Genomic DNA, 19,307 nt, shown 5'->3' with positions numbered 1-19,307 from the left:
AATATTTGTTGAGGTCTGACAAGCTCACAAACATGCCACATGGCGTTTATGTTGGCAGCACTGTACAAATAACTGTATTGGATTATCCTCTTTACTCACCTGATCTGGCTCCTAATGACTTTCTTTACCTGAAGACGTTCCCAAGGGGAGTACTTCGAAGGTGACTATAGTGATATTCAACAATGAGGTATGTAACACTTTTTCTAGGATGAGTTCGTGAACTTAATTGTCGGACTGCTTATTTGATGGTATTAGGATTTGCCAATATACTGGGGGTGCCAAAAAAATGTACACACATTTTAAGAGTTATTCACCATAATCAGAAGTCTGGACTCTGATGGTAACCACTTTGAGAACCTCTTGTAATTGCAGAAGTCAAATGTCAACTTGTATTCATCTTATTGGTAATACAATATTAGTACTTTTTTTTTCTTTCTTAAAATATGTATACTTTTTTTGGCACCCTCTCTCTATGTTCAGACATTGTGCTATCTTCAAATAGTTTGAGGGACAAATTTACTATTGTGCTGGTATTTCCTACTGATTTTTCTTTATTCTCGATTTCCAGGGTAAACTGTATTTCACAGAATATTTACCAGTTGTGTATTTCCACCATAATGCCACAATGTGGCACTGTTGTGCTGTGGCTGAATATGTACAAAATCGCCTTCTGTTGCTGTCAAATGTTTTTTGTGGGCTAGATAAGATACTTTCAATGGTATAAAAAAATGCACTCGTATTGGGTGCTTTTTAAGCTGTACTTCATGAGTTATGTGATTGCTTTCTATGATTGTGCTAGATTGATTGCCTTTTATGTTAATCAGTTTTTTATGAACGTATTTACTTAAAAGTTTTTTCTTTGATTACCCCGTCATATTTAGTTCAAAATCAGAGGACTTCTTGAAGGTTAAAAATTAAAATTTAGAGAAACCAAACAAAATGACACAATAGATGGCAACAAGCATATCTTTTTAAATTTAGGTTTTTTGGATATTGTCTATTAAAATTGTTATTCTGCTTAAAATGCATAATGCTCTCTTCCAAACCCAATATAGCCGTCCTTCCTATTGTTGTTAATTCGCTGTTTGTGCCAGAGGAAACACTTTGTGATTCACATAGATACATTCCTCTTAGTATTTGTAATTTTTTTATTTTATAAAATTTCAGATTGACTTCAGTTATTTTTGGAAGCTTTCTGTCTCTGCCTTCCTTAAGGTATTCCTTAGGATGTTATGGGCTTCAAGTTAGTCTCAGTAAGGTACTGAGGAATAAGCCCCAGACTGTGGAAAGGGATCCATGGCCCCAAATGGGGTAAGAAGCCTTTGCCGTGGAACTCTTAGATTCACAGTTTAGTATTTCAACGCTTGAAAATGAATGAGGATCTTCATCTTGACCCAAAGTACCATATACCATTGTAGGATCAGCAGAAATCTTTCCAGACTATTTTGACTCTTTCGGAGAATCATACATAGTTTTGTGAGAACTGACTTTTAATATTTTCTACCCTTGGATTACTATGGGGAAAGTACTTGGTTACTGCAGGAGACAGGTTACTCCCTGTGAAGATAAGGACCATGTCTGTTTTGTTCATCATATTCTCAGCATCCAGCACTTGGGTGTTTTTAGTGAGGATCATGGTGGAAATTCTAAGTGTTGAATTCTCATAGGGTGAATTAGTAATTAAATGCCAAGAAAACGTTAAGTGTGTGTGGGGGGGGTTGCCATCTTTTTTCCAGACATGCTTCTTTCCATAAGAAATGCCCATAGAGAGTGTGGGGCAACTCTCTCACCGTAAGAACTGCTGTCAGGCTGGGCGCAGTGGCTCATGCCTGTCGTCCCATTACTTGGGGAGGTCAAGGCAGGAGCATCACTTGAGCCCAGGAGTTCGAGACCAGCCTGAGCAACACATTGAGACCCGTCTCTACAAATAAATAAATAAATAGAGGAAGAAAAATTGCAATCAACCAGTTAGGAGTGTTGGATTTTGGAGTTTGGTATTTTAGAAGTAGGAGTTGGAGTTGACAAGCCATGTGAACAGAATCTGCAAAGGTTTTCTGGAAAATAATGTAATCATGAACTAAGGATAGAGGGCAGTAGAGCATTTAGGTAACTTAGCACATATAGTTAGCATCATTTATTCATCTGGTTTTAAATGTTTGCGGTTTGTCATTCTTGGGCCAGGCTTTCTGGTAGGCCCACTAGGTTGTAAGTATAAGAGAGCAAGAACTATTCCAATTTGGTTTTAACCTTTAGTTTAATACATGTTGGTGTAATATTGGTACACATTCTGCATATTTGTAGAATAAATAAAGGAATGGTGATAGAAAGTTCTTTTCTAGTGGTAGAGTCAGAAAAACATATAATTGTAATACTTTGGAAAACTACCAGAGGTCTATCATGTGTTTTAACTTATATCTTGGCCCTTAGTTCTGGGAATCATTAGTCCTTTGAGTTGTATTTTTTATTTTTCATTTATTTTTACAGTGCTGTGCATTATTTTGATATCTGTGGAATAGTGGAGCTAAAGATATGTTTCAGATTTTTAAAAATAAACCTATTTCACATCTACTTATGAATATTCTATTTAAAGAATAGAAACTAAAAAAAAATGTTTTTTGAGAAGTTATATTAGAAACCATGTTGAAAAACAGTTATTTTAAAGAAAATGAGTATTTGACAACTTTCCGATCATGGCAGTAACTTAGAGTACAAGAACAATTTTCAGCTTTTGATCCATTTCTCCAAAAAATTACAATGAAAGAATTATTTCCAGCCAGGCTCAATGGCTCAGCCTGTCTTCCCAGCTCTTTGGGAGGCCGAGGCAAGAGGATTGTCTGAGCCCAGGAGTTCGAGACCCGCCTGGGCAACTTGGTGAGACCTCGTCTCTACTCTACAACAACAATCAAAAATTAACCAGGCGTGGTAGCATGCGCCTGTAGTTCTGGCTACTTGGAAGACTGAGGCAGAAGAATCGCCGGAGCCCAATAGGTTGAGGCTGCAGTGGCCGGGAGTGTGCCGCTGCACTTCAGTCTGGGTGACAGAGTGAGACTCCAACTCAAAAAAAAAAAAAAGAACTATTTCCCTTTTTCCTCTGTTATGTAGCAAAGTACAATCTTAAACCTTCAAATAATATGGCTGTATTTTCAAAGTGTTTGTTGCAGACTCCTGATAAATATTCTGTCATATGTAAGAAATTTCCTTTAGTTATTTAGAATTTATAACAGGTTTGACTGCTAAATTTTATTAAGATTTTTCAGGGCATCTTTTGATACAAGCATTACTTTATGTAGTTTTTCTGCTTAATTACTTAATAATTGACAGAATTCCCCCAGCCCTGTTAAACTACTCTTCTGTTTCTGAACTGACACCTGGTTGTCATGGTTTGTTATTCTTTTAATTCCCAACTTATTTTGATTTGCTGATATTTTGTGAAGGGTTATTGCAAATACATTCAGAAGTGTGGTTGGTCTATAACTTCTTGAGTGTGCTGTTTGTAACAGTTTTAGTAATAGGGTCGCTTTTTAAAAAATAGAACTGCTATTTTAAATTCTGTATTTCCTTAATTGACAGGTCGTGGTTCAATTCCAGAATTCTTTCATATTATGAAAAGAAAGTTTACCAACAAAGAATGGGAAACAATCAGAAGCTTTAAGGATGAATGGACTCAGCTGGATATGTTTTATAGAAATTGGGTATAGTTTATTTATAATTTTGGAAACAAAAGTCTATTAATGAGTTCATTATTTTCTTTTAGACTAGGAGTAAAAGTTCTTCAGTTACTCAATAGTTAATGTAGCGTTCTTCAGTTTCCCTATAATACAGTGCTTGAAGCAAATGGTATGATTGCTTGAGAACGTCATGATTTTTATGCATACACTATTACATTGTAATGACATTTATTTTAAGAAACTTAGGTCCAGTGCAGTGGCTCTTGCCTGTAATCCCAGCACTTTGGGAGGTTGTAGCAGGAGGATTGCCTGAGCCCAGGAGTTTGAGACCAGCCTAGGCAACATAATGATACCTCATCTCTACAAAAAAATTAAAAATTAGCTGGTTGTGGTGGCTCATGCCTGTAATCCCAGCTACTTGGGACACTGAGCAGGAGGATCACTTAAGCCCAGAGGTGTGAGGCTGCAGTGAGCTGTGATTGTGCCACTGCACTCTAGTGGGCAACAGAGTGAGATCCTGGCTCCAAAAAGAAAATGTAACCTATATTTAATATTTAATTTGAAGGTGCTTATTCTTAGAGATAAAGCATTTTATAAGATAACACATTATGAATAAAACATCACCATTTATAAATAACATTTCCTATCTTAAAGGAACTAATACACATGAAGGCTTATGTAACAAACACATAATATTTACTACATTCCAGAAGTCATTACTTCAAGGTCTTTGTAAGTTAGTTAATTTAATTCACAAGCCTATGAAGAAGGTACTTTTACTGTCATCATCAGTTACAAGTGAGAGAACAGCGGCACAGAGCTTAAATGATTTGCTTTAAGATCACATGATGTTTTTTTCCCATGCTACAATAAGGGTTAAAAAAATAGCTTATAGACATAATGTAGTATGGAGTTAAAAATCTAAATGTATCAGGCCTACAGATTTTATGAGAAGTTTTATCTACTGAATTTTAAGAAAAATTGTTTCTCTGTTGTTAGGCACTCAAAGAAAGCTTCATAAAGGCCATTGGTGTTGGACTGGGATTTGAACTGCAACGGCTTGAATTTGATATATCTCCGTTAAACTTGGATATAGGCCAAGTTTATAAAGAAACACGTTTGTTCCTAGATGGAGAGGAAGAAAAAGAATGGGCATTTGAGGTGAGACACGTATTAGGATTGTTATAACTAAGAATTTCTGGGTTTTATCCATGTATGTGTGATTAATTTGAAGAGTCACTGAAATTAGACCACTGAATCTAGTCCTCTTGCTCTGAAAGTAAAGTCAGGGATACTGTGAGAGCATATTACACTTAAGCTAATACTTGAAAGATGAGTCTTGTGAGTTAAGTAGAATGGGAAAAGTAAGAGTCCCTGAAGTAGAAAGAACTGTGTGTGTGTAAACAGCCAAAGACAGCTACTTTGGCTGTGCCAAAATGAAAGAATTTGAGAGAGATTCCAGATTAGGCTGGTAGAGCATGCAGGGTATTATTGGTTGGGTTACATATTTTGTTTTCTTTCTATACTTTTGTCTCTGTCGACTAGTAATTTTGGGTTGCTTGTGAGAGAAGCCAACACAAACTTGTTTAAGCCAAAAAGACAATATCATAAGCTACTAGAGTGATTCAGTAACTGAGTTCTAGAATTAGCTAGAATTAGGGACTGGAATACTCAGAGCTCCTTTTCTCTTACTTTTGCCTTTCTAAATGTCTTGGCTTCAGTTTTCTCCCACCCTTGTTTCTCTGTCTGCACATCAGCTTTCTCAGCTTCTCTGATCTGCATGGCAGAAGACGTGGCTGCCTACCACTCTTGCATGTAGCAGTTTATCGTTTAAAAACCCAAAGAAACTGGTGAACTCCCTTTCTGTTCCAGACTGAAAAATCCTAGAGAAGGGAATTCCTGGTCTGCCTTGAGTTAGGTGTACATCTCCAGTCACTGCAGCCAAGGAAGTGGCCTACTTTGATTGGTCCTGTTTGGTGGGTCTTGGTGTCCAGAGCCCAGCAGGTGTGCTGTATTATAATGTGATTATTCCTACTGTAGCCACCTGAATGGTGTGCAGAGGTCAGTTCCCAGAATAAGATATTAGTGATGAGCCGATAAAATAATAGGTGTTTACTAATTTTCTCATGGGAGTTTAACAGGTACACAGTAGGGCATGATAAAATCAAATTTATATTTTAGGAAGATCAAATCCGGTGTGTGATGGTGTGTTGAGGTTAAGCAAGTGAGGTGTCAAAGATGTGAGCAGTTCTCTGACTTGTAAGACCATCTGGAGAGATACAGAATACAAGAAAATAAGTGGGATGCTAAGTCTGAGGTGCCAAAGGAACATCAAAGTGGAGATGTGAAGTAGGTGACTAAAATGGACTGGACTAGAGGAAAAAAATTATAATAATCAACCTGTCGGTGGTAGTTGAAACCTTGGGATTTGAAGTTGCAACTGAGGTTTCCTAAGGAGTGACTGTAAGTTGACTCTGAGGAGAAGCTTAAGTGGAAGCCATGAGATTATCTGAATTAGAAGAAAGGATGAGAGCAGAGCCCTAAGAACCCAGATGGTCCTGACTCAGGATGATTCAGCCTAATGCGTTTTTTACTTTAGAGTGTTCTAAAAATGACACACGTTCAGTAGAAACCGTGCTTCCAATACCCATGCAACCAATCTGTTTTCACTTTCAGTACAGTATGCAATCAATTACATAATATATTCACCACCTTATCGTAAGTTAGGCTTTGTGTTACATGATTTTACCCATTGTAGGCTAACGTAAGTGTTCTGAGCACATTTTAGGTAGCTTAGGCTAAGCTAGGCTAAAGTGGGTTGGGTGTATTTAGTGCATTTTCCACTTAGGATAATTTCCAACTTACGGTGAAGTTATCAGGATATAACACCATTGTGAGCCAAGGAAACTCTGTACTAATATTTTAAGGTGGAGTGTGGAAGGGACTGAATAAGAATGACCAGAAGGGTAAGATGTAAAATGAGAGGATAGTGTCAGAAGATCGAAGGGCAGAAAGCATTTTGAGAAAGAGAGTCTTATCAGAACTGCTAGGATACCAAGAAGGGGTTCTGTCAATTATAGAGTAAATTTTACTTAGGATCTTATATTTTAAAAGATAATACAGTTTTTTAAATTGTAACCAAAATTATTAGCTGTTGTTTTCATACTTAAGTGGGAAAGCCTTTGACATATGAGCATTACATGGAATCCTTTATTCTTAGTGATGCCGGATTAAAAGTTTTTATTGTACATTTTATCATTTATTTTTAGCTCTTACATTCATAAGATGTATGCTCATTGCATCATTATTATTTTATTTTTTATTTTAAAGATGTGGGGTACAATTCAGGGTTAAGTATACAAATGTTCATTATGCAGGTACCCTTGTTGATGAGGTGTGTCACCCCTCCCCTAGCAGAATCCCACTGCCAATCCCCGGCCCCCCCCCCCGGCAATTTCCCCTCTACTGACAATCCTTTTCGTATAATATTAGGATAATTATTCAAGGCCCACTTATGAGTGGGGACATAGGATACTCAGTTCTTTGTTTCTGTGATCTATCACTCATTATTATACTCTTAAGTCCATCTAAGTTGCTGTGAAGTTCATAATTTTGCCCTCCTTTATGACTGTATAATATTCCATCGTATATATGTACCACAGTGGGCAGCATGGTTGGTTCCATGTTTTTGCTATTGTGAGCAATGCTGCAATAAACAGGCGTGTGTATGTGTCTTTTTCATAAAGTGATTTGAGTTCCTCTGGGTATATTCCCAGTAGGGGGATTGCAGGGTTGTATGGAAGGTTGGTTTTTAGATCTTTTAGAAATCATCACACTGCTTTTCACAGAGGTTGTACTAGTTTATACTCCCACCAACAGTGTATAAGTGTTCCCTTTTCCCCACATCCTCTCCAGCATCTGTTGTTTTTTGAGATATTGATGATGGCCATCCTGACTGGAGTTAGGTGGTTTCTCAGTGTGGTTTTAATTTGCATTTCTTTGATGACTAGTGAGGCTGAGCATTTTTTTCATGTATCTGTTGACTACTCTCGAATGTCTTCTTTTGAGAGGTGCCTATTCATATCTTTTGCCCACTTTGTAATGGGCTGTTTTGTTTTGTTTTGTTTTTTTCTTTTCGGCATGTTTGGGTTTCTTGTAGATCCTAGATGTTAGGCCTTTGTCAGATTTACAGTTGGCAAATATTTTTTCCCAGTCCGCGGACTGTCCCTGCTCTCTTGATGATTTCTTTGACTTTGCAGAAGGTTGTCAGTTTGGTGAGGTCCCACTTATCTATCTTATCTCTTATGGCATGGGCACTCGGGGTTTTGATCAGGAATTGGTTGCCAATTTCAACTTCCATAAGGGTGTCTCCTACATTTTCTAAGGTTCTTACAATTTGAGGTTTTACATTTAGGTCTTTGATCCATTTAGAGTTGACTTTTGTGTGTGGTGATAGGTAAGGGTTCTGTTTCAGTCTTCTGCATGTGGTCAGCCAGTTTTCCCAGCACCATTTACAGAATAGGTTCTCTTCTCCTCAGTGGTTGATGGTGGAGGCTTTGTCGAAGATGAGTTGGTTGAGAAATTGAGTTTTTGCTTCTGGAATCTCTGTCCTGTTCCATTGGTCTATATGTTTGTTCTTGTACTGCATCATTATTTATAACTGAAAAATTCAGAAACACCTAATGTGAAAACTGAAGCAAACTGCCTTTTGCTAAATAATAATTTGTGTGGACATGGAAAAGGCACCTAAATACGTTACTGTGGGCATAATGCTTATGTTCTGATATTCAGTCAAAAAAGGATCTTTACAGCTGAAACAAACAAATTTATGTATACATAAAAAGACTGATTGGAAGGTACTCAGTGGTGTGTGGTGTAGGCAGTATGGAAGGCAGTTTAAGTTTTTGAGTTAGAGGAGAGTTAGAGTCTTAACTCCTACTTTTTTACCTCAGCAAGTATTATTTTTCTATATAACTTTTTTTTCTTTTTAAGCATGTCCTCCTATTGCATGAATTCTTTGAAATTTTGTGATTGAATTAAGTGTGACTTTGGGGTGCATTTGAAGTAATTTATTATATTTATTTTTTTCAGGTTAACCTAATAAAGGTCTCATTTTATGTTTAAAATGAACTGGATTAGCATTAGATAGATGTCTTTCTGGTTTTCCAGGTTTAACCCAAAGTATTTGGGTTCTATTAGGAAGCCAACAGCTAGTACCCAAACAACAATTTACATTGCATTATTTAAAAAATGTCCTGCAGATTTTCTTTTCAAGAGTAAACATAAAGGGTGTTAAGTCAAGTTTCTTCTTTTGACATAATGAGAAATGCTGGCCACTTTCATGTGGTGCTTTGTAGGATTGCAAAATTGGTTCAGTGACCAGACTCAAGTCAGTCTGTATATCAGAGAAGTCTGTTTGTGTGGGGACTGGTGGATGGCTGTGCTGAAATGACACACTAGTAGACCCATATCTCTGTGGTCTCTCAAGTAGAATGGAAAGCATCAAGAGAGTTTGTAGGAAAACTTGTTTGTGTTCGCAAGAGTTGAGAGGTGTGTGTGAAAATAGCCACTTCTTAACTGAAAGAATTTAAAAGCAGGATCCTGGCTGGAGAACTCCTAGTATGTAGAATGAGGAGGGAAGAGTCAACAGTTAGGCCTCTGTGCTTTATCTATTTGGTAAACAGACAAAAAGATGCCTGAGTTCCGGTGGACCAAATAGACACTGTGGAATGTAAAAGCTGCTAGACTTGCAGTGTCTTGAAAGGGCTCCAGCTAAGAGGAGCCCCAAAAGAAAGAGACAGTGGAAATTCCACTGTGTATTCATACTGACGGCAGAGATTACAAGAAGCAGCTGTTGAATGCATTGCTAGCTCCACGAGTAGTACAGGTTTGAGGGACTTGAAGTGGGTCTCTGAAAATTTCACGGATAATACCCTATGGGATAAGCGAGCATTTAGACCCTGATAAGATGCAGGGTCCCAAAAACTGGATTACACTAGCACTGGTCTTTTCTTTGTTCCATTCTGCAGTCTTCTTCCTCTGAACTTCCACCTACATTGAGTAAAACAAAGTGGAAGAGAAAGAATAGAAGAGCACGGTGAAGCCAGGAGGGAAAATGTACATTTGTTCTAGAAGAAGTGGGATTGTTGTAGCTGGAAGGGATTAGAGAGAAATTGCCAGCCAGCTCCGTGGCTCAACCTGTCATCCTAACACTTTGGGAGGCCAAGGCTAGTAGATTGCCTGAGCCCGCGGGTTCAAGACCAGCCTGGGCAACTTGGTGAGACCTCGTCTCTACAATAAAATAAAAAGTAGCCGGGCCTGGTAGCACGTGTCTGTAGTTCCAGCTACTTGGAAGGCTGAGGCAGAAGGATCGCTGGAGCCCAGCAGTCAACACGAGGGTGGCCATGAGCGTGCCCCTGCACTCCAGCCTGGGCAATGGAATGAGACTCCAACTCAAAAAAAAAAAAAAAAAGAAAGAAAGTACCTGTGACCTTGTAGGAACTGGGAACGGAAACCCATTTGAGCATATTTAAAGGGGCAGCCATGGAAGAATAATTAAGTTATTTACTCAGTCTGCCTTAGTGTTTTGCCTGTTCCATGTACTAGTTATAAATGTGTGTGTGTGTGTGTGTATGTGTGTGTGTGAGAGAGAGAGAGAGAGTGAAAGGATGAGGACAGAGGAGATGGGAAGAGCAGTATCTGCCCAGAAACAAGGTTGAGACTGTGTATAGCAATGTTAATTCCGCCCTGGATCTGGGAAGGAGTATCTACTGGCCCTCCCCCAATGGTAAGGAGGATATGGACACTGTAATCTTTCAAGCAAAGGCAAAGAACAGTGTCATCGTAGAACATACGGTAAAATCTACATCTCAAGAGAACGAGTATTTATTTAATTGAAGACTCAAAAGAAGAATATGAAAGTGAAAACTATTAGGAAAATGACAAATATTTTAAAAATCTGCTTGGTGTCTTTGCTAACATGCAAGATGAAAGCATGTCTGTGTAATGCAAGCTGAGAGCCTTCCTGAGAGAATTGACGTGCTAGTGATAGTTATTACTGTAAGGTAAATCATAGTTTATGAAGCCATCTAGATTAGTGTATAGGAACGAGGACAAAGGATTAAACCCTGGAACAGCCATATTTAAGAAGTGAACTTCGTTGCCACACTCTGCGTGTCGACCTTTCCCCAAGCAGCTTGCCCTTTCCTCCTCTCTCTGTGGCTACTGAATCTTTACCTCAGTTTCTCCCACTCTCCAGACTCCCTGCTATGCGGTTCTCCCTCTCCCTGTTTCCATCTGAAAAGTCCACAGGTACCTCAGATTTGCACATAGGCCAGAGCCATAATCACCCTTCAGGTTACTCTTCTTCCATTGTCACACCAGTCAGTCTAGGTGTCAGGGACACACGCCCCTCTGAGAGCGCCTCTGTGGCCTGTGGCCTGTCTTTCTGTCTGACTTGGGCCAACGCAGTAGCCCCCGACTGCTTTTCATTTTCTTTGGTTTCTTTGTTCTGTTTTTTGAGAGACAGGATCTCGCTGTGTTTGTGCCCAGGCTGGCCTCCACCTCCTGGGCTACACAGTCCTACCTCAGCCTCCTGAGTGGGTTGCACTTACAATGCGAACCACCTCACAGGGCCTGGTTTCTGTTGTGCTGCTTTGGGTCTCTTCCTCAGTCTTGAGCCATCGTTTCTCTCTCTGTGTTCGACATTGCAGGCAAGTCGTGATTTGCTGTTTCTTGAATATCCTCTCCTCTTTTGTGTTTCTGTTGGTTTATACTAATTCCGTGGCTCCACCAGTCTCCTTGCCCTCTCTCCCGTGTTAGTCTAACTCAGGCGCCTTCTCTGAGAACCAGGTGTTTTTGTTTTTCTCCTGTGGTATACCACCACATTTTGCCCAGTCATCTCTGTTTGTATGGTGGTTTTATTTCCCTAGTGTTCCCTAAGGGCGGGGGCAGTACTTTGTTTAGCATCCTGTCTGTTATCAACCCAAGACACTAGCTTGGACATAATCAAGTATCCATTGTTTATTACAGCAAATCCAGAGGATTTGCCACATATCTTAGTATTGTATCTTACACCTAGAAAATTAAAATACTGTAGGAAAAATAGGAAATTTTATGCCAGGAGGAGTCTTACATTTTTATAGGCTCTCAATTTATAACTAGTTTCTGTTAGGAAAGTTACCAGCAAAAGTTTCAAATGATAAAAAGATTAGATCAATTTTTTTTTGAGTTGAGGTCTGACTGTCACGCAGGCTGGAGTGCGTTGACAAAATCCCAGCTCACCTTATCCTTGAACTGGTCTCAAGCACTCCTGAGTAGCTGGGACTATAGGTGCACACCACCATGTTGGCTAATTTTTTTTTTTTTTAAGAGACGGGGGTCTTGCTATGTTGACCAGACTTGTCTTGAACTCCTGACCTCAAGCAGTCCTCCCACCTCAGCCTCCCAAAGTGCTGTTTATAAGTGTAAACCACCACACCAGGCCTTAAAATAGAACTTAATTGCTCTGCTTTTGAAACTGCATATGAAGTAGTTAAATTGTTAAAATTTATGACAGATACATTTTCAACACGATACTTTACCATTGGAAAGAAAGAGTAAAATTGGAATATTTTAAGTTATAGCTTAAAACTTTTTATTTTATTTTTGAGTTGGAGTCTCACTTTGTCACCCAGGCTGGATGGAGTTCGGCAGGATCATGGTTCCCCGCTGCATTAAACACCTGGATTCAGGTGATCCTGCTTCCTCAGCCTCCCAAGTAGCCGGGACTATAGGCATGCACCTAATTTTTTTTTTCTTTTTCGTAGAGTTGAGGTCTCGCTGTGTTGCCTCGGCTAATCTCAGACTTCTGGGCTCAAGCAGTCCTTCTCCCTCAGCCTCCCAAAGTGCTAGAATTACAGACATAAGCCCCCATGCCCACTCTATTTTACTTTATTTGCAAAATGGAACATGTACTAGGATAATGACATGCAATTTTTAAAAAATTTATTTATTTTATTTTTTTGAGTTAGAGTCTCACTATATTGTCTGGGCTGGCGTTCAGTGGCACACTCACGGCCACCACAGCCTCAACTTGTTGGACTCAGGCTGTCCTTCCATCTCAGCCTCCCAGGTAACTGGGACAACGGGCACAGGATACCGTGCTCAGCTAATTTTTTTGATTTATTGTAGAGACAGGTCTCCCCAAGTTGCCCAGGCTGAATGACATGCAATTTTATTAAAGCAGATTAATCTTTTTAATCTAATCTCAAACAATTTTCTGAAAAGATAAAAATATTCCTGAACCTTTGGGTTTGGTGGGGAGCAATTTTGGTATTCCCAGGAATTTTATGTATAAAAAGTTATAAGTTCGGGAAACTCTTGAAATTTTAGAAAGTCTTGAAAATTTAACTTAAGTTCAGTGTATTGAATGAACTAGCTTGACTGACTAGCTTGCTGATTTCATTTTGTTTTTTCAACTAAAATATATTATAGGCACTGTTCTGGGTAGAAAGGATTTAGAGCAAAGTTCCTAACCTTGGATTTTTCATTCCAGTGGAATATGAGATGGGATAGTTAACATTGTCAGAACACAGCGTATGCCATTGAAGTTCATGACACAATTTGAAAACTGAGTCATCACTTATAAAATAGCTTCTCTAGTGTTGCTCTAATGTCAGATTTGGTATTTACTTGAGTCCGATAAAGTCTGAATAGACATGATGAAGTTTTATTTTGAAATCAATCTCATTGAATTTTGGCTTGTAACAAGATAAGTGGACAAATTGAGCAGGGCACCGCGGCATTTTAGCTGACAGGCTGAAAGAAAACTGGTTATTGCCCACTGAGACCTTAAATTTAGATGTAGGTATTAGAGAACTGCTAATCTATGTGTTTTTTCAAAAGTAATTATAGCCCAAACATCTCTGCATTATAATGTTCATGTTATTGGTATATTAAGGGTAGAAAAAAGGAGGGAGACCTTGTATTAAAAAGTAATTTTTTAAGAATGTTGTATTATTTTTTAGTTTAAGGGAAAATATTTTTTTTTCCTTTGGGGACGTGGTAGGAAGTGAGTCTGTTAGTGTCTCACACTGTTAGAAGTGTTCAAAACAGCACAACCGTTAGTAACATTCTTTAGTGGGTAACTGTCCCTCATTAGCATACCTTTCTTTATACCTTTAATTATGTCTAAGCATGATTTTTATTTACTGAAATATTCCATACATAAAAGAATATTTCCTATGTGCTAAATTTCCAAAAAATTATTTTAGACATTTTAAAATTTGTGCATTGAAGTTACTTTATTTTTTGTTTGTTTAAAGAGAAAATGATAAAAGAGGGCTTGTAACTGACTTATTTTGTGATTACTTTGACCTGTTAAATTTTCTGACCACATTTTGCCCACCACATTTTGCCCAGTCATCTCTGTTTGTATGGTGGTTTTATTTCTCTAGTGTTCCCTAAGGGCGGGGGCAGTACTTTGTTTAGCATCCTGTCTGTTAACTTGCTCTTAACTTTTTTTCTTTGTAAGCATGTTGTCCTAAACTTTTTGTTATTAGATTCCACTTTTTGCTGAAGTGGCTTTCCAGTGAATTTAGTTTTTAATAAGTGTTCGTTTTCTCTAGTAACTGCCTCAATATATATTACATTTTAAAACCTTCTCCTTTGTCTCATACATAGGGAAAATAGAAAATTGCATGTTGGTTGAGTTTTACCTATAAATTTCCATCATGATTTTCCACAGGCTTTGGTGTGTGTTAACTAAATGCTTACACACCTGGATTGCAACCCAATTTTTTTCAGCATACACTTTAGGCATATACAAAATAAATACAGCCAGTGAAAGGCAGATAGCTGTGATGTGCCTCTAGATAGGACACGTCACCTCTGTAGTGTTGTGGTTAAGAACGCGTTACCTCAGTTCAGTCATTAAGAGACATCGAGCCCAGAAGGAGCAATGTTTTATTAATACAAGGAGGTTTGGGGCTTGTACTTTAAATGTTAGTGTCATAAAACACTAAAGAAAGCCTAGAGAGACAGGACAACCACTGTGATTATGTAAGAGAATGTCCTCCCTACTAGGAAATACTTACTGAAGAGTTTAAAAGAGCAAAGGCCAGAATGTAGATAACTTCTTCTAAAGAGGTTTAGGGTAGGTGGGGGAATACATATGTGTGTGTATGTGTATATATAGGTAAAGAGAAAATGAGATTTGAAATGTAAACACAACTATATCTAAATTTACATATCTGATTCATATTTACTTTCTGTCTTTCAGGAAAGCAAAATAGATGAGCACCATTTTGTTGCCGTAGCTCTTAGGAAACCCGATGGATCTAAACATCAGGATGTAAGATTTGGGGATTTCTTTATCTTTTTCTCAAAAGCGTGAATTTATATTAAGTTTGTTCTTTATTCATAGATATAGTCATTTGTCTTATATCAGGTAAGAGGGGTTTTTTGATTTTGAGATTATAGACTTAGTGGTATTTTTCATTAGCACATCTTTAAGATCACCAGGGATTTTGTGGAAACATTTTTAAAAAGTATGTTGCCAGGCTCTTGGTTCATGCCTGTAATTCCAGCACTTTGGGTTGCCAAGGCATGAGAATTGCTTGAGCCCAGGAATTCAAACCAGCCTGGGCAACATAGCAAGACCTCATCTCTACAAAAAAAAAATCAAAAAATTATCTGGGCATGGTGGTGTGTGCCCTGTAGTACCAGCTACTTGGGAGGCTGAGGTGGAAGGATTGCCTAAGACTAGGTCAAGGCTGTGATCATGCCACTGTACTCCACTCCAGTCTGGCAACTCAGCGAGACCCCCACTTCATCATCAAAAAAAAAAAAAAAAAAAAGCATGTTACCTGCTTTTTCACATTCAAATATACTTAAATATTACAAAGAAAAAAGAAAAAAAATTGGTAGTACTGTCGTAGTTCTCAAAATACCAATAGAATTCCAAGATAATCACTATGTTAGTCAACTTAACAGTAATTTATTTCCTGGTGGATTGGGGCTGTATAGGATATTAAGGGTACCAAGTTGAAGGTTGATTTGTGATGGAGTTACCTGGCGAATTGAACCCCCTCACCCTTTTAAAATAATATTCTGAATTATTTCCAAAGTTATAGTGTCAAACACGTAAAAAAATAGTGTGGCATAATATTGGTCTCAATTTAATTCTTTCAGTCACAGTCTAGTGAGTGAGGGGAGTAAAAACTTAGAGTCAAAAACCCTTAGCCTACATATGGTTGTGATTCTGTGAAAGTATTTATTTAAGACATGCTGATAGGTTTTAATCAAAACTACATGCATGTCATTATGTTTAGGGAATCCATGTGAGAGAATGTGGCATGATCAATATAAATGTATCATTGCTTCTAGAAAAATAACTCAGGCAACAGACCACACCTGTGATAGATTAATCAAAGGATTAAAATTCTTCATAGATTTATCTTTCTTTAAAAGAGGTAGCATGTTAAAATTGACACCTGTTGGCTGATGTAGGTTACTGGTCCCTCTGTTTTCAAATCTCAGCTTTTGTTATAAACAAAAGTTCAAGAACCAGGTTTTCTATTCTAGAAATCCTACTATGTTTAATTTAATATTACTGAAATGTAATTTGGTCTTTCATTGTTATAAAATAGATGATAAGATTTACTTGCAGTCTAATTCTGAGGCCATCTATTTTTTTACCCTTTAGGTGCCATCTCAAGATGATTCTAAACCAACCCCGAGGCAGTTTACTGTTCTCACCTTTAATGATTTAATATCATCTGCTGTTCCCATGACACCTGAAGATCCTTCATTTTGGGACTGTTTTTGCTTCACAGAAGAAATTCTAATACGAAATGGTACAAAGTCATGATGACTCCTTGAGTAACAGAGAGCAATGAAAACTGTAATCTTCCATAGTCACTGAAAAATAAATGCTTGATAGGATCAAATTTCACAAAACAGTTTTTAAAAAAATAAAACTTACTATTAAAAAAGCAGACTTCTAGTTCAAGACAACTCACTAGAATACAAGTTTACCTCTTCCTCTCCAAAATTGCATTGAATTGATAAAAATAGAAAGGATGGTAGAATCTTAAAGTGGTGAATGTTCACTATAGAAGAAATAAAAAATTCAGCTACGCAAAAAGGAAACATTTGAATCCTATCTTTCAGAGATTACTCTTAAAACCTTGAGTATCCTTCTAGACCTCTTGGCAGATGAATTCATATTAACATATTTGCTTTAAAAAATGGGAACATAACTGTTTGTAATTTTTTTTTTTAAACCGCACATCTACTGTTCATAAATATACCTCTGTGACATAATTTTTAGTGGTTCTAAAGTACTCTGTAGTATATCATATCAGTTAGGATGCTTTTGACCAGAAGTAACAATGTCCAAATATAATTAGCTTAAGTAACCAAGGACATTTATTATCTAACATAACACGGTTCAGAGATGTCATTAAAGATACTTTTTTTTACCTTATCATCAGATTATTGGTTTTGCCTTAGGCGAATCCACCTCTCAATCACATGAGTTGCTGCTGTAGCTTCCAGTTTTACAACCTTGTAAAATTACATCTAAAAGACAGGAAAGGCCGTTTCTTCTCTCACATTTATTTTATCATTAAGAAAGATTTTCTCAAAAGCCCCCAGTGACTTCTGATAACTCAGATCAGGTCTCAAGGAAAGGCAGTGAGTGACATTTTTAGCCTCTCTTAGGTAGACTATATTGAAAAGAAAAGAGGGTAAGATGGGCTTGGAAGAGTGGAAGGGAGCTAGACTTACTGCCTGTTCTAAGAAAAGTGTGCCACTACATACTCATTTTGAAGAGTGGAAGGGAGCTAGACTTACTGCCTGTTCTAAGAAAAGTGTGCCACTACATACTCATTTTTTTGTTAGATGCTTTGATTGTCTATAGTTTATTACTATAATCAGTGGCACAGTGAATGTCCTTGTACATTTTGAGGTATTTGCTTAAGAAAGTATCTAAAAGTAGAACGACTGGTTCAAAGGGCTTAAACATGTCCTTGTACATTTTGAGGTATTTGCTTAAGAAAGTATCTAAAAGTAGAACGACTGGTTCAAAGGGCTTAAACATTTTTAGAGCTTTCGTAAGTCTTATTATCATACCTGTCTCCAGAAAGGCAGTACAGTTTACTTTTCCAGCTAGTACTATATGTGTGACTACCCTCTCACCTAAATAATCCCTGGTCAATTGTGCATATTACCTTTTTGGGGGGGTGATGTAACCTTTGCTAGTATAACTAAAAAATGGTATGTCATTTTAAAAATGTCTATTTCTTTCATTGCAAATGAGATTGATATATCAGTGTTGTAATTGGTTTTGTGTGTTCCTTTTTTATTTACTGCCTATTCCTTGTCTTTATCTCTTTTTATTTTAGTAAGTAGGACTTAATTTAAAGTGAGTACAATACATAAAATGCCAAGACCATCATATTGATGACAGGATCTATTACGTGGTTGTAGTGCATGTCTTGGGGAGTTAAAGTTACGTTAAGTATCAAGAAGTAAAATCTGTTGTTTCTGTTACTAACATCAAAAGTTGTGTGTAAATTATATAAAATTAGGTATTAGTAAAAAAAAAAAAATTGGAATGTTTATCATTGTTTTTATTTTATTAAGCATGACCAGTCAGTCTTCGCATAGTGAATAACATGTTTTTAAAAGGTCAGGTAGCATTTATAATAGAGAAATTATTGTTATCCCTAGCATGAATGTAATGGTGATATGAAAAACTGTTTGTCTTGTCATTATAACAATAAAAAAGTTAGCATTTATTATGGAATTTTTATGAACCCAGCACCGGATTTGTGGGGTTTTTTTGTTTTGGGATTATAATTGTCAGATATCTTTATTAAGAGAATGCTGGTCCACAGAGGGACCAGCAAACAAAATTTCACTCTAATTAACATGCAGCATTTTGGAAGATGTGACCTCCTGTTTTGAAAGAAGTATTAATTGAGAAATAGGTATTTTAGTGATCATGAACCTCCACTTCCTTTTTTTTTTTATTTGTTTTGAGTCAGAGTCTCACTCTGTTGCCTAGGCTGGAGTGCAGTCGCATGCTCACAGCCACCCCAGTGTTGACCCGCTGGGCTCAGGTGATCCTTCCGCCTCAGCCTTCCAAGTAGCCAGAACTACAGGCATGTGTCACCATGTCCAGCTAATTTTTTCTTTTTTAATTTATTGTAGAGACGAAATCTTGCCAAGTTTCCCAGGCTGGTCTCGAACCCTTGAGCTCAGGCAATCCTTTCTTGGCCTCCCAAAGTGCTGGAATTACAGGTTTGAGCCACCGCACCCGGCCTGTTCCTCCACTTTCTACAGCTGATCCTACTGCATTTGCAGGTCCTGCATGATGTCTCATGCCTGTAATCCCAGCACTGGGAGGCTGAAGTGGGAGGGTTGCTTGAGGCCAAGTAAGACAGGCTGGTAAAACCTCAGCTCCACAAAAAAATTAAAAAATTAGTTGGGCATGGTGGTACGTGCCTGTAATCCCAGCTACTCGGGAGGGTGAGGTGGAAGGATTGCTTGAACCCAGGTAGTTGAGGCTGTGGTGAGCTGTGATCATGCCACTGTACTCCAGCCTGAGTGACAGAATAAAGCCCCAAACTCAAAATACAAAACAAAAATATG

General features: G+C 37.8%; 1 protein-coding gene across 2 annotated transcripts in view; it reads left to right on the top strand.

The window, feature by feature from the left end:
* The window catches only part of AASDHPPT (aminoadipate-semialdehyde dehydrogenase-phosphopantetheinyl transferase), a 30,412-nt gene extending 11,953 nt beyond the window's left edge, over positions 1–18,459 (top strand). Inside the window, exons 3-7 of one of the 2 annotated variants that reach the window (XR_002482357.1) lie at positions 3,571–3,692; positions 4,668–4,829; positions 14,929–15,000; positions 16,354–17,619; positions 17,695–18,459. Coding sequence is in view for 1 of the 2 variants with exons in the window: in XM_008064826.2 (XP_008063017.1) it covers positions 3,571–3,692; positions 4,668–4,829; positions 14,929–15,000; positions 16,354–16,518 (521 nt within the window). In the remaining variant the exon portion in view is untranslated. Of the gene's footprint in view, positions 1–3,570; positions 3,693–4,667; positions 4,830–14,928; positions 15,001–16,353 lie in introns of both variants that reach the window. The other variant, XM_008064826.2, reaches the window with a different exon arrangement.
* Positions 18,460–19,307: the final 848 nt, after the last annotated feature.

The sequence above is a fragment of the Carlito syrichta genome, unplaced genomic scaffold (assembly GCF_000164805.1).
Source record: "Carlito syrichta isolate Samal-C Ts95f unplaced genomic scaffold, Tarsius_syrichta-2.0.1 Scaffold308079, whole genome shotgun sequence".
Taxonomy (NCBI): domain Eukaryota; kingdom Metazoa; phylum Chordata; class Mammalia; order Primates; family Tarsiidae; genus Carlito; species Carlito syrichta.
Note: the sequence above shows the minus strand (reverse complement) of the source record. Positions and strands in the feature narration are given on the sequence as shown.